The sequence below is a fragment of the Gobius niger genome (assembly GCF_951799975.1).
Source record: "Gobius niger genome assembly, chromosome: 18".
NCBI lineage: Eukaryota > Metazoa > Chordata > Actinopteri > Gobiiformes > Gobiidae > Gobius > Gobius niger.
The window spans coordinates 495,797-511,574 of NC_136869.1; the positions used below are offsets into that span (position 1 = coordinate 495,797).

The 15,778-nt window shown below is 42.1% G+C and overlaps 2 protein-coding genes and 1 long non-coding RNA gene across 3 annotated transcripts in view; all 3 read right to left on the reverse strand.

The window, feature by feature from the left end:
* Positions 1 to 15,778, reverse strand: part of LOC306977844 (NACHT, LRR and PYD domains-containing protein 3-like) — a gene marked incomplete at both ends in the record, with an annotated part of 83,974 nt that overhangs the window by 18,191 nt on the left and 50,005 nt on the right. Inside the window, one exon of the mRNA XM_079576283.1 lies at positions 7,061 to 7,228. Coding sequence (XP_079432409.1) covers positions 7,061 to 7,228 — 168 coding nt within the window. The remainder of the gene's footprint in view (positions 1 to 7,060; positions 7,229 to 15,778) is intronic.
* LOC306977773 (tripartite motif-containing protein 14-like) lies at positions 6,038 to 7,044 on the reverse strand (the record flags this gene model as incomplete). Its single annotated transcript, XM_079576215.1, has 4 exons — positions 6,038 to 6,630; positions 6,704 to 6,750; positions 6,829 to 6,973; positions 7,017 to 7,044. The coding sequence occupies 4 exons, from the start codon at positions 7,042 to 7,044 to the stop codon at positions 6,038 to 6,040; spliced, it is 813 nt and encodes a 270-aa protein (XP_079432341.1).
* Positions 12,390 to 12,968, reverse strand: LOC306978165. Its single transcript, XR_013793889.1, has 3 exons — positions 12,835 to 12,968; positions 12,526 to 12,697; positions 12,390 to 12,460 (listed from the first exon to the last, which is right to left on the reverse strand). It is a non-coding gene; the product is annotated as an uncharacterized lncRNA (long non-coding RNA).

The following is a 15,778-nucleotide window of genomic DNA, read 5'->3' on the forward strand; positions in this document are numbered from 1 at the left end:
GAATTCCTGTTTAAATAAAGGAAGTGATTAGTTAATAACTGGTCACAACAACGGGCTTTCGAGCAAAAGACGTACAGAAACGTACAGAAAATTTTAGCAAAACCTGCAGTTGATTGTGTTTTTTATCATGAATTTACTTTTCACTGAAATTATGCAGTAAAAAAAGAAATGTAGTTTTAAACGCCTGCTAGAGTCGAAAATGCTTTTTAGTGACATTTAAGGGTTTATTTTCAACATGATTCAGTTAATGCCCTGCAGAAACCCTGTATCTGCTAAAATCATAAATCCTTACATTGCAGTGTTGGTTTTCTTCTTCCTGTTTTTCTTCTTAAACTCCCCTGTGATCCCCTGAAAGCTCCTCTGTATCTGAGTGCCTGTTCTGCTGTGAGAACTAGAGAACTCTCTGTCCTCAGACCCGGGATCCGAGTCAGGACCATGATGAGGACCAAGTCTGGACATGGGACGATCCATCTTCTGATGCAGGGAGTTTATTTTGATGTTTCCTGTTTATTTACAGTAAATGATTTATGTGCAGCTGCTGTAAAGCTGCTGAGACTGTTTAAAAACATCAACTGACTTTAAGCAGGTCTTTTTTTAATCTCAACAGCAGCAACAAAGGTGTGACTAAGAATTTCTTCAAGATGAGAACAGAAGAATCAGCCCTGAAAGACAAAACAGACATGACAGGATGGGTCGAGTCTCAGACAAACTGCGTTAAAGGGGCTTAGCTGGAATAAACAGGCCGAATAATTCAAACATTTGGCAACAGTATTTTCTCTCATTTACTGATATAAAAGGCTTCAACATTCAAAGATCACAAACAGAAGGTGTCAGACTTATAACAGTGAGGAAATGTAATGTTTAGCTCTGACTCTGACCCACATTCCAGGAGCTGTTTGTAAAGTGCACAACAATCTTATGATCTGTGTAATCCAGGAATAAATGAGCTTTTTCTATTAATGAGAGAATAAGAGAAAATCCACTCACCAAACTCAGTCCTGCGTCTCAAAATGGAGTTAGTTTGACTTCAGGATTTTACAGGAAATGTCCACATTCAGTGAGAAACAAGTAACAGGAAGTGAAACGAGGAAGAGATTTCACACTTTTCATGAATAAAGGGAGTAATGAGTCAATTTCTATTTCTTTGTAAAGTGAATTCAACTACAGAGTTAAACTACAAGATAAGTCACTACAAAGCTGTAACAAAAATATGAGTGGGACAAGTTGTGTGATGTTGTGGGACACGGTGAGACGATTTGATAACGACCATTATAGAAGCATTTACTTTTCTGTTTTAGCCCCAAACACACATATTAATACGGATAAAGGAACATCAGAACACACATACTGTAGACATGAGCTGTACATGGATATGATGACATTGTTCATGAACAGAGTCTCACTGTTTTGTAGCTTTGTAAATGAGGGACTTTCTCTACATTGGTGGGACAAAGGCCTAAATGACTGTACAGAACAACCAAAGCCTTACACAGCCCTTAAAGCATCATCTGCCCATCACTACGCTCTACCATTTAGTACAAACTAAACACACACTTCCTGTTCTTGGATGTGAAGCGTGTTAAGAGTTACTCACCGCCTGGCTAACCCTGTCCAGTCGTTATCACCGCAAGGTTTCCCCAGACAGAGTGAGCCAGTCTGAAGGCCTGGGCTGCAGTCGTTTCTCACATGGCTCTGGGCTCCAGGAGATGCTCCTTCTGTGGGTCTTCAGTCACGGAGTCACTGGAGAAAAAGGACTTTTTATAGAACTCGCTTTGTTTAGGAAGTCTTTATGGTTTGAACATTATTTTACTAAGTATTATTATTATTAGGTCCAACACAGTCACAGTGTTTGTGTTTTTCTTTCTTTTTCTCTAGTTCGGCTTTCACCAAATCGAGGAGCTTTTTGACTGGAGTTTACAGCATATAAACAGCATTGCCTCATTTTTTACCTGTTTCTTGGTGCTTTTTTGTTGCTTTTTTATGGCATTTTTGTCACAATTTTGCCACTTTTTTTGTTCAGTTTTTGTTGCTTTTTGCTTTGCACTGTTTGTCACTTTTTTTTTTGTCAATCAATTGCTCTTAAGTGGATTTTTGTTACTTCTTTTGTTGTACTTTCATCGCTTTTTGTTGTGTTTTGTTACTTTTCTTTGCTCTTTTGTGGCTTTTTTTAATGCGGTGACTTTTTGATCCCTTTTTGTTGCGTTTTCATCCTCATTTTCGTTTCGTTTTTGTCGCTATTTTGAAGAAGCTTTTAGATTTGGATAAAGCCAAACTGGAGAAAATGTGCTTGGTTCAGGCGGGGGTTAAACTCTGACCCCCGCCTGAACCAAATGCATTCTGTCCTCTTTGGCTGTTATATAGGCCTGTGTAACACCTCATTTGAAAGCTAAGACCCACAAAACTGATCTTTTTCCTTGAGTTGTTGCTGTGTTGTGTGTGTCACCTTTTTTATGTGTTTTATTTTTTTTTCATTTTTAGCATTTTTGTTGAATTTTTGTGACATTTTTGCTGAATTTTTGTCACATTTGTTGAATTTTTGTCACATTTTTGTTGATTTTTTGTTGAATTTTTATCACATTTTTGTTGATTTTTTGTTGAATTTTTGTTGATTTTTTATCATTTTTTTAATCATTTTTTTGTTGATTTTTAATCATTTTTTTGTTGATTTTTTATAATTTTTTTGTTGAATTTTTGTTGAATTTTTGTTGAATTTTTATCATTTTTTTGTTGAATTTTTGTCACATTTTTGTTTAATTTTTGTCACATTTTTGTTGAATTTTTGTCACATTTTTGTTGAGTTTTTATCATTTTGTTGAATTTTTTTCACATTTTTGGTGAATTTTTGTCACATTTTTGTTGAATTTTTGTCATTTTTTTGTTGAGTTTTTGTAGAATTTTAGTCACATTTTTGCTGCGTTCACATCCTTGTTTTCTTCTCATTTTTTGTGGCTGTTTTGGTGCTTTTTTTCCCCAGAAGCTTTTTGATTCGGGTAAAGCCAAACTGGAGAAAATGGGATCCGTTCAGGTGGGAGTTAAGAGGTTAAAATAACGTTACTTCAATACACAGCCCATAGAGGATCAGTAATATAAAGAGACAGAATAAGTTGTACTAACAAAGAACACTATGCATTTTTACTTCTTTAATTTATAATCAACTTATTATAATTTGACCCAATAATTTCAGTTCTCGGGCAGTTTTATCTCCAAAGGTTAACGTTAACCAAGTCCTCACGAGGAGAGTCTGAAGTTTAACGAGTCACTGGTAAAACTAACGAGCATTAGATAACAATCAAACCAGCATCATCGAATATTTGACTAATTAGCAAACCAGAGGACATTTATTCCTGCTTATTTTTCTAAAGCAATAGTTTTAACCGTAAGTGTAAAAAATGAAGTCATGAAAACTAAGCTAACGTTGACGTAACTTCGACAGAAACAGCGTAAAAATGACACGTTCAAAAGTGTGAATAAACTGAGTTATAACAAACACTGGCCGCTACGTAAACCTTATAAAACACAAGTGTAAAAACTCACCAGAATCAGGAAAATTAAACTTTATTCCGCGTTTGCTTCGCTCCTCCGTGTCCTCTGCGGTATCCCTCCGCAGGCCGCGGCGCTGCTCCGTGTTCCTCCGCCCTTCGTGATTCCTCTGTGGCTTTTTCCTTCACTTTATTGTGGAACAAATCGCGTTTGTTGAATGAAACAATAATGTCTCACAGTGATGACGTGGATGTCTGATATTTACACTAAACTGTGCGCTGTCGTTTTTGAGGGAAGTGTAAAAGGCCTGGGACTACTTTTTCAGTTTGACGTGTACGGGGGAGGAGTGATCCGTTCCCGCCGTTTGAGGCCCATTCATCTGGTTTAAACCGGACTAAAACCTATGACTAAAACAGAATAAACCCAGGGTTAATAAAAGACTAAGCTGAGGTTTACATTCAGGTTAAGCTGTGGGTGAAGATGTTCTCAGGACTAAACTGTCTGTCGTTTAAAGTAAATATAGTTAAATATAGTTTACTGTGGCCTAACCAGAAATTAATAAACAGTAACATAAGATGGGACATAACAAGTATAACTCCAGTCTAAGATTGACAGACTATAAATTTAATTAAGAAAAATGAAATGTTTTGTCACTGAAACGAGGAAGAGATTTCCCACTTTTCATAAATAAAGGGAATAATGAGTCAATATCTATTTCTTTGTAAAGTGAATTCAACTACAGTGATTACACAGAGTTAAACTACAAGATAAGTCACTACAAAGCTGTAACAGAAATATGCTGAGAGGAAATAAAGCTGTAATGCATTTCTCTGAACACCAGATGTCGCCGTTTGGTAACTGAAACTGCTCCCTAACACCTGGAGCTCTACTGAGGAGAAAACAATAGTGTGAGCGCCACAAAACGGAGTCAGAGTGGGACAAGTTGTGTGATGTTGTGGGACACGGTGAGACGATTTGATAACGACCATTATAGAAGCATTTACTTTTCTGTTTTAGCCCCAAAAAAACACAGGAACTGGTCAGAACATTGATCGTATCTTGTTCTTTGTAAAACACTTGGAAACTTCCTGCTGCTCACCGTTCTGATCAGTCTGGGGCTTCATGCTTCATACATGTTTCTATCTGTTGATGAAAAAAGGGGAGTCCAATAAATCGGAGTAAGTTGTAAAATCTAAAGGAGAATATCAAATAAATGAGTTTCTGTTCACTAACAGGTAACGTTAACCAAGCCCTCACCAGGAGAGTCTGGAACAAAGTCCTCATGATTAAATGTTATTAGTTTAAACAAACACTTAGGGAGTCAAATGGCAGCCACGTCTCAGTTATGAATATATTGCATCTCGTAGAGCAATTTAATCTGACATTTACTCAACTAAACTTGGCTCGATTTAACTGTAAAAGGTGGAAACAATGACCAGTCACAAAAGCTACAAAATGTCATTCTACAAATCACACAAAGGCATTGATATAGAAAGTTATTGTTTCTGACACTGTCGACAACACAAACCTGACCAAATAAATGTGTTTAAACTCACCAGAAACGGGAAAACTAAACTTAATCAAACTTTTGAGTCTCCTTCAGTCGTCGTCTGTGTCGGAAAACTTGATTATTACACAGGAATTTAAAAGATATTTTAATTTGTCCACAAGGTCCTAATTCACTGATGTTGAAGCCACGACTGTTCTTTACTTTTGCACAGAATCTGTTTCGTCTGAGATGTTTATATTTGTAATAAAACCAGATGAAGGTGTTTCGTTCCATCTACAGAAAAGGTTCATACTGTGTCTCAGTAGAAACTAGTAAAGCAGGTAAACTAACCCGTCTGCTTTACAAACATAACAATGGTTTAATAGTTGCACCGAGTGAGAGCGTTTTAAGACTTCATCACATGTGAATAAAGTCAGTCTTTTATTGCGTGATGAGTTTTAAAGTGTAGAGGTTATGCAGATGAAGTCACAGCAGGTGTAACAGTCGAGCTAAACACAGACCAGTCACCGGATTCTTTCCAGATTTATGAGACTGTTAAATATGAAGCTTCAGAACCACATTTAAGGAAGGTTTCAGACAATGACATTCTTTTTCAGTTGCTTTCAGATAACAGTGCATTGATGGACCTGGCAGAATGAAATGGATGTACGGAGGAAGTTCACGGTGAATGAAGGAGCTGAAACACAAATGACACGACGCCATCACTGGTTAAGAACAATATATGTATTTTTACTCTATAAATGTTTCCACTGAAGCGAACACAGATGAAACACCATTACTGACGACAGAACAGCAAAGTCTGTCACAGTGAACGACCACTCACATTTTAGACAATTATACCAGATTTAATCACAACAGAACAGTTACTTTACAGCAGCTTCAATGAACAAAGTAAATTGTAAAGTTCACAGTAAATAAGTAAAATATATGAGGATGGGGTAACGAGACTGAAGTTGTTTATGTACAAGAACGACAGGACTTTCACAGACAAAACAAAAAAGGTAAATATCAATTAATCAGAAAAGGTCTGTCCTCCAGGGGGCGCAGTTAGAACACAGACAGTTTAGATTCAAAACTCAGTCTAAACCCTGGAAACAGCGGCTCAGTGAAGGAGGAGCTGAAGGTGTGAAGATGGGTCAGATCATAATCAGTGATTCTGTAAAAGGACAAAACTCCAGCCTCAGAGTCCAGGAACACGCCCACTCTGTCTGAGGACATTGAACCAGGCCACACAGCCATTCCAAGTGACTCCATAGGGCTTTGTACTGTTTCTGTTACTGACAAAGGGGAACAGGACAGTCGTGTTTCTCTCTTGTTGTGAAGAACTGAGTATTGTCCCTCCTTGATCCTCAGACTCCAGGACTGATCATTGTCTCCAAACCTACTCTCTTCACTGTCTCCTCTGCGTCTGATTCCTCTGTAACTCACTGCTATATCTATGTCCTTCCCACTCCAGTCGACCTCCCAGTAACAGCGCCCCCTAAGGCCAGTGGAGCTCAGGACCTGATACAGGTCTGTGAACCTGTCCTCATGATCTGGATACTGCTGCTGCTTCCACTCACAGCTCACAGTCTGTCTGTCCTCAGACAGACGGAGACGTCTGTGAGCTGTGTTTGGATCTAGAGAGACGTCACAGGAATCTGAAACACACAAACATCTAACTATCTGTGACAGAAATATGATATAATATCTCAACTATAAAACAGTACTCACACTTCCTCACACCTGGGACCATGAACTGTTGTCCAGCAGGATCCAGCCTGAAACACACCAGTCCAGTTTACTGCTTAAAGACCAGACCAGGACCAGAGGGGAAGGTCCTCCTCAGTCAGACTCACCTGAGAGAGTCCAGGGGCCCGTGTGGGGCCTGTAGAGCCTTCAGGAGCTCGGTGGAAGGTCCTGGATGGTTGTAGCTCAGGTCTAAGTCTCTAAGACGGAAGGAGGCGGAGCTTATTGCTGAGGCCAGAGAAGCCCCGCCCCTCTCTGAGACCAGACATCCAGACAGCCTAAAGACACACAGCATTACTCTCTAATGTGACAGAGACAGAGTGCATGATGGGAGCGTCTCACCTCAGAGTGTCCAGTCTGCAGGGGGCGCTCTTCAGTCCCTCACACAGCAGCTCCACTCCTGAGTCCTGGAGGTCATTGTTACTGAGATCCAGGAGAGTCAGAGTGGAGGAGCTGAGCACTGAGGCCAGAGGACCACAGCATCGAGAGGTCAGACCACAGAGGGACAGACTAAGGAGAGAAGAGACAGTTACTGACCCTATCTGACAATGTTCCTCTGACACAGAAGGACAGTCTGGACTCACTTTGCTTTAGTGGAGGCTTTGATGACCGGCAGCAGACCCAGGAGAGCTTCCTCTGAGGCCTGGTATTTCCTGAGGTCAAAGTGCTCCAGGTCTGAGTCTGAGGACAGCAGGAGGAAGGACAGGGCGGACCACTCAGCAGGAGACATGACTCTGTCAGAGAGACCTCCTCCTCTCATGACCTTCTGTATCTGCTCCACCAGACTGTGGTCGTTCAGCTCGTTCAGACAGTGCAGCAGGTTCAGGCTCCTCTCTGTAGACACGCCCTCTTCATTCAGCCTCTGTTTGATGTACCATGCTGTCCTCTGATTGGTCCGGTCACTTCCTGTTTCAGTCAGCAGACCCTCCAGCAGCCTCTGATTGGTCGGCAGAGACAGCCCCAGGAGGAAGCGCAGGAATAGGTCCAGGAGACCGTTTGGACTCTGTAAGGCCTGGTCCACAGCAGAGCGGTAGAAGATCTCCTCTGGGGTTGGTTCAGGATGTGTTCTCTCTGAGGAGTGTGGTGATGGTTGTGTTGGTATCTTTTTAATCCGGAATACTGAATGTTTAAGCAACTGCCCGAATAGCGTTCTTGAAGTTGATCCCGGGCTCTCAAAGAAATATGTTGGTGACAGCAGTTTCTCCTCGTGGTCAGGGCTCTTAGAGGAGTGTGGTGGTGACAGCAGGTTCTCTCCAGAGCTGTAGAAGGTCTGATGGACGTGAAAAGCAGCCAGAAACTCCTGCACACTCAGATGGATGAAGCAGTAGACCTTGTCCTGGTACAGACCTTGTTCTTCTCTAAAGACCTGTGTGAAGACTCCGGAGTAACGAGCGACCTCTGCAGCGTCCAGCCCACACTCGCTCAGGTCACTCTCGTAGAAGATCAGGTTTCCTTTCAGCAGCTGCTCAAAGGCCAGTTTTCCCAGAGACTTCACCATCTCCCTGGTCTCTGGAGTCCAGTGAAGGTCTGCTCCTGTTCCCTCATGATACTTGATGTTCTTGACTTTGGCCTGAACCACCAGGAAGTGGACGTACATCTCAGTCAGAGTCTCGGGCAGCTCTGGTTTCACTGTTTGCTCCAGAATCTGCTGTAAAACGGTGGAGATGATCCAGCTTATGATCGGGAGGTGGCACATGATGAAGAGGCTCTGTGACGTCTTGATGTGGGAGATGACGGCTGTGGCCTGCTGCTCGTCTGTGAACCTCTTCCTGAAGTACTGCTCCTTCTGTGGGTCGCTGAACCCTCGCACCTCTGTCACCATGGAGACGCACCATGCAGGGATCTGATTGGCCGCCGCGGGGCGTGTGGTTATCCAGAGGCGAGCGGAGGGAAGCAGGCTCCCCCTGATGAGGTTCACCAGCAGCTCCTCCACTGAGGCGCTCTCTGTGGGCTCCGTCAGGACCCGGGTCCGGCTGAAGACCAGAGGAAGTCTGCACTCGTCCAGACCGTCAAACATGAAGAGCAGCTGCAGGTCTTTAAAGCTGAGGAGACCTTTGATTTGACTGAAGAAGTGCTGCAGCAGCTCCACCAGGCTGAACCTTCTGTCTTGGAGCACATTGAGCTCTCTGAAGGTGAAGGGGAACAGCAGCTGGATGTCCTGGTGAGCTCTGCCTTCAGCCCAGTCCAGACTGAACTTCTGAGTCAGCACCGTCTTCCCCACGCCGGCCACGCCCTTCGTCAGCACCGCTCTGATTGGCTGTTCAGATCGTTGTTTAAAGGGTATCTAACCCCCCCTTCCAGAGGCTCAGTCTGAGAGTGTCAGATTTGAAAATCTCAACAGAAAAGGGGCGTTGCCTGGAGGACTAAGGGGCACGCGGGAGGGGTGAGGGGTGGGAGGGGTTTCGGGGTCTGATTGACAGGCCTGAGTCATTTGACTAACGATGCACTCGCAACGCTCCTCGTAAACAAAGTTCGAGCACAGCGAGCTAACTTATTTAGCAACATGGTGAGACAGCTCTACAGCTCTCTTTACACAGGACAGGCATCGTGGCAGACAGCGGCCTTGTACCCGAGACTGCTCTGAGGCGCGGGGTTATTTTATTAGTGATTCCGCTGTCATTTACAAAGCTAACGGCTTAGCATTGAGCAAGATCGATGTTAGCATCGCAGCTAAGGGACCAAACGTAACTGTCCTGGCTACTTTCAGAATCTACCGATCTATTTTAGATGTAGACTTTTCACTGTGGTCTACATAAACATTGCAGATGTATCTCAGTGTCCCAAGCAGAGAATGTGTGAGGTATAGAGACTTGATTATATGTATTACAAAGCTTTATTTTATTTCTCTCACAGCAAAGTGCACAAAACATGTCACATAAAAAAAAAAATATTGTGCAAGAACACTGTCCTAGAAATAGTTTTCGGTTGGTCATTGAAGATAAAGCAGATAAATCATCCATGTTTATCTAAAGGCTTAACTAAGGGTCTGTAACATTAGGCTCTTGGGTCCACAAAGTCATTTCTATTACTACATTTAGTGAATTACAGGTTTAACCAATGTAACACACGCACTGAACTACCACTAAATGATGAGTAAAGGCTATAATAAAGTCTTTACACGTATGCTTATTTAGTTGAAATAGTGAAAATGATAGATCTTATTTTTTTGGTAAGTTTTCTTACTTAATTTTGTACTTCCTGGCTTTTACAACATTGCAATTACCCAATGCAATTTTTCTTTTGTTAATCTTACTACGACAATATCAATCAATCAATAATGACAGTTTATATTTCATTTGAGGATCAAGCTGCATGTGGTACTCTATTCACTTAGTCTACCTAGATGTGTGCAATAAACAAATTGAACAAATACAATTTAAATTAATACTTGCCATACAATATCGAACTTGACTGTTTAATACTTAATTTATGGAATCAGAACTAGAACACACTGAACTGAATTTTTAAATGTGGCTCGATCATCCATCAAACTTTGATACGCCTTTTAGATTGATATAATTACAGTTTTGAGGGGAAAAGGCATTAAAAACATAGCAGTAAAGCTGAATTCTTGCATCCACAGTTGAGCTACAGGATGGCTTAAATTAACCAAGTAGCAGTAGCTCATGTACAGTATGCTGCATGCATACATGCAGGTCTTCTCAATGCACGGGAGACAAAGTTGACTTCTTATGGCTATACAGTTGTTGGGTTGCAGGTTAGTGTTCTAAAGGCCTATAATGTTATATAGAGGTACAATTATTTCATTTTTGAGGAAATGTTTGGTCTTGTATAAGAAAGATAATGGACCCAGTGACTGAAATTAGTGATCATTTTTGTAATTCATACATTTATTTTTTTGGCTGCAACTTGTGAAAGTGTAATGCAGTTAATATGAAAAACTGGCTCCTGCCTCCCCACTGGGGAGTGTGACATCACATTTTAGAACCTGCAACCCAGCAATACCAACTAAAATAATTACACATGCACCATTAAGTTTTCAGCTTCTAGAGACAAAGTGGTGCTGGTTCTACCTCACCAAACCATCCTGTGAAATATCTGACAGAAACAGCTAAAGGCTTCATTTTGTTCTTGGATTGCTGATCAGTGTCTACAATTAAATCTTGCATGGAACATTGATTTCATCTACTATGTTGTCCAGTGGCATGTCAGCTTATAGAATTCTTCATATTGCCATGTTTACTCCCATCGTTCTATATGTGGTTGGCGACTGTCCTTGTCCAATGTGCCTCCATTTCCAGAAACATTCTTTCTTTGCCCGATAGAGAGGTCGTCTGAAAATGTGAATTGAAATGCTATAAAAAAAATTAAAAAACACACAAAGACATGAATTACTTTAAAAGGGAAGTCTGTCATCAATATACTGATCAAATGCATCACCGTGTGATCCGATACATACAGTGGACATGAAGAATGGTTTGCATGCATTTTCTCCACCTCTTTCTCCACCTCTGACTCTGCATGGACAAGAAAAGTCTGTTACAACTCAGCATACATTTTTGCGTGCAAGATGTGTTAGCATCATTCTAATTTACATGTAAAATATAGTCCTCAATAAGGCAAAAAACTGTTTTCAATGAGAAGAAATATAAACCACTTGGGGAAATAGTAATATAAACAAAATGATAGGTGTCAACAAATGCATTTATTGGTCAACACTAAAAACGATTCTCCCACTTACTGGTGTAAAATACAATACTCCTATGCTACATTTGTTAGAATTTTAATGCGAGTTGAGCAATATTGTGATGTGCTCACCTACAGGTACTTATGACAGTTCAAATGAGTGGCCAGTCCTGTCTTGCACACACCTCAAGCTGGAAAATCCAGAAAACCACTCATACACGGGCTTTTTTCATCCACTGGACTTTGGTTCATGGTTAGCCACTGCTCTCAGGCAACACAGTCTGCATTCTGAAAAGATTTTGTTCCATACTGCCAGGCCAGTCTGAAAATATAATAATGCATATTCCACAGTCAATCCATAATCATCTGAGAATTCTAATGGTAACTGGTGCATTATTTCCCTGTAATCGCACAGTTCGTCTGAAAATCATCTTCTATATCACTCCACTGCAGCAATTTCCACAGTAATGATTAAAAATTAAGCTACTATTGTTGTGGAAGTCGCTTTAGATAAATCATCTGAAAAAACTGACTCTGCGTTGTGCAGTAAACCTGTGTAATACACAGCTTCTTGTTGTTTAATCCTTACTTATTCTACATTTGCTAAACTAGCACTATAGTCTAGCATTATAAACTAGCTATGTAATCTACGTAATATATTTGCCACACAAAATTATCAAGCCAAAACTTAACATGCTCACCTTATGTCCTCTTGAAAAATCTGGACCTGTGCCTGCTCACAGCCTCCTGCTTGTCTGGCCTCTCATACTGGGCACAGAGTGGTTCAGGCACAGGTACTTTGTCTGTGTGCTCCTGGTATGGGAGAGGATCCTCAACCACACTTTCAAACAGCAGGGCCATTAGTTGGTCAATATAGACTGTAAACAAAGCACAAAACATTTGTCTTTGTAAAAGCATTGGTTGTGTTGTTTTTAATGTGACATACCTGAGGTAGCTCTGGTCTTCAAGGCTCGCACGGTGTAGTCGCCACGTTTGTACTTTGGGTACACTATCGCATACCGCAGTACACCTTCAAGTGTTGTAGCATGTGACCTTGTAGCATTTTCATTGTAGTGCAGGGCAGCAATTTGCAACCTACAACATTTTTAGGTACAGATTCACACAACATTTTTTTTTTTTTAAATGTATGTATGTATTACCTTGCTAACATTCCTCTGAAGGAGAAGCCTGCACTTTTGGGGGAGAACCTAATTATCAGGCTGTGGAAGGCCTCAAGGGTTGACGTGTGGTACACCGGGCTGATTTTCTCCACATCCTTCACAAAGCGTGGAGCCAACACAATGTCACTGAGCCTCTCACATGCTGCTGTGCCTACAGAGTAAATTACCATGACATAATTGTAAAGCAATTTTTGTTTCGAATGACAATGCCAACCTTACATTTTTGAAATGTACATAAAATACAATGAGTAGAGGGCCAGTATTACTGATAACAAATGCAAAACTTACTTGGTTTGAGCCACACTCTTGACCCTTCCCCAACCAGAGGCCCGTGTAGGCACCGAGGGAACAGGGCATTGTCGTGCGTGTGCACATTCTGCATGTGGTTGGCCACAGACGTCCACTTAGCGACAGCCTCCTGTCCCGAGGTGGAAGTCGAAGCTGCCCAATAGAGGTGATTTACCACGCTTTTTCTCCACTGGCCAGCGTCCTGGGTGCTCTTTCTCTTTGCGAGCTCATCAATTTTTTTCCCAATTCCTAGAGTTTAAAATACATATTTACTAAATGCAGAATAACCATAATATTACACAGCATTCCCCAAATGCATACCCTTTCCCATGTGCCATGGGTCAAAGTAGTGCCTGATTTCCTTCTTTTCCTCCCTTAAAAACTTTTGCACGCCGGTGTGTCGGTCCGTCACAATGGCCTCCACATTGACACCCCTCTCTTCCAGCATAGTCAGACTCCGCACAAAGCCCTCCTTCTCCATGCGCACGCTGTTTCCAACCTCATTGCTCTAATAAGACAAAAAATAAATTAGGTGCTGAAATGCACAGAGTGATCCCAAATTACATATTGAAACATTCCTTGAATTCCATTACCTGGACTAGCTGGATGTCAATGACTTTGTTATTACTGAGATTCATCATGGTGTAACTGCCATATTTGGCCGAATGTCCTACACGAATGCAAGTTGTACGTTAGCTGACTTTTACTTCTGATAAATGTTAATGAAATGTATTTACCAGGTGAATCTGCCCGCATGTCCCCGCCCAGTGACACAGAGCCGCTTTCAAGAGCCTCCCTGATGAGGTCCTCCTGCTCCAACTTCCACTGCCAGTTGACCGTAGGGATGAGGAGCTTTGCCTGATGCCTGTAGAAGCACTGCTCTGACAGTCCCTGAATATTGAAGGCCCTCAAGAACTATAAAAGGAAAAAATAGGTTATCAACTGATAATAGATGGAAACAAAATCCAAACAAAATAATTTGTGCTGTACCTTTGAAATCTGACTAAACGATGAGCCGGTGAACAGCACAGCAGCACAGAGCTGTAGGTTTCCAGCTGGGATGTTGTTCACCATGGGCTGACTGGACCACTGACTGGAGAACTCACAGCGAGGACACTGTTGACTGACCCGAAGCAGTGTGCCGACTGTGATGGTGTCCACAGCACAGCGACCAGTGCAGACAGGACAGCGCCTGAACAGCTCCAGCAGTTGGTCCTCGTGAACAATATATTTTTTGTCCTTGTGTGGAGGGACTTCAGTGGGAATGCTATATAAAATAAAGGATATTTCATCCCTCAAAAAAACAGGAAGCTGTATATATTTTTTCTATTAAAAAGCTAGATTTCCTTTGTACCTTGAACAGTTCACAGTGCTGGCACTGTCATCGATGTGGAAGCTGGGGTCAGACGCTGACACCTCACACCTTCTCCTTTTTAAAGGTGTAGAGGCTGCTCTGGGACTGTCAGGAAGAGGGATTTCCATCAGGTCCTCAGTACCACAACCGACGCTTGTGTAAGCGGTCCGGGCTTGAGTAGCTGTACAAAACACAAACAAAATAAACAAACATGTTAAAAATGGCCGTAATTATCATTTACACAAAACAGAGTGTTTTTAGAAATAAAATGACTGTATAAACAATAAAAAGAGATATCACCTTTGCTTCGCCTGCTCGGCTTCACATTGGCCTGGACACTTGCATGCCTTACAATGACTGGATCAGTCTGGCAGCCAAATTCTCTGGTCACTGGCTGAAAACGTAAAAATACATATTATTTTTAAAATGTACACTACAGAAGAAGGGTAATGTGTTACATTTCCTTAGTGCATTTAATTGTTGTCTAATGCAGATTAGTGAACGTAAGCCAACATATGGATCCCAGCACCAGAGCACCCAATAACCATACGGTCCACCTGGAGTGGTCAGCCCTCTCGCCCCTCACTGACCACGATCACATATCACACGAGCGCGCGCGGAGCCACGGGCACCTGCCCGGTCAGTTTAGCCACACATTAGATGATAGCTATCCGTTAGCTTTATAGGTTAGCTTGTAGATGCACTCACGTTTTGCGCAGCTGTTGTCAAATATGAAAGCTACTGTCATCGCGAAAATGTAGACTAGTTTGGTGCTCAGTCTCAAGCACAATTACGCGCGGTCTCAGCGTAACTTTGTTGTGCAGACTGATGCATTAGCCACTCCCGCTAGCTACAAAAGGCTATAAAAGTTCACATGTCATAATATACAGCGGTGTAACTGTCAGCTCACCGTCTCATGCGGTTCATAGCGCTCTGTTTGAGCGCGGTTAGAGAGTTGCCAGACAGCTGATGGATGCAGACTGCTGTTCCTCTGCCCAAGTCAAGTGAACGAGTGCGGGGCGCACCGCTTGGAGCACACGCAGCCACAAGCCTCACCCAGTGCATAGTTTATTTACACGCCAGATCCCGCATTGTTTGAGACACTACTACAATCTATTTCAACGTGCACTATCGAAATTCTACTTACATGACATTAGTAGCAGTTTTAGGTTGTTGTTATTCTCACTCACCTCAGATTGGCGCCTGAAATCGTCCTGCTGGCGGGGCAGCAGTGTCGGTGGGCTCAGTCGTGGAAGAGCAAGGGTGGGGACTGCCTCATTCTTCAAACGAAGAACCTTACTGTAGCCCAGCTCAAACTCCAAGGAGTTGGCGAAGGAATCGCAAGCAAAATGTTGGTTGCAAACTCCAGCACGAGGCGGGAGTTCGCAGTTTTCCCCCAGGCCAATTGCGCGCAGCCACTGGCGCCTAATTTCTAAGTCCTGAGGAAAGTAATGTAAACCTACAGAACTATGACAACCTACAACACTACACTTTCTCCCCATCCTAACAAACAAGACTACAACACTACACCTAATATTACACAATACAGAACACTAAATACAGCTAACCTAGCTAATTCTTATGCTAAAT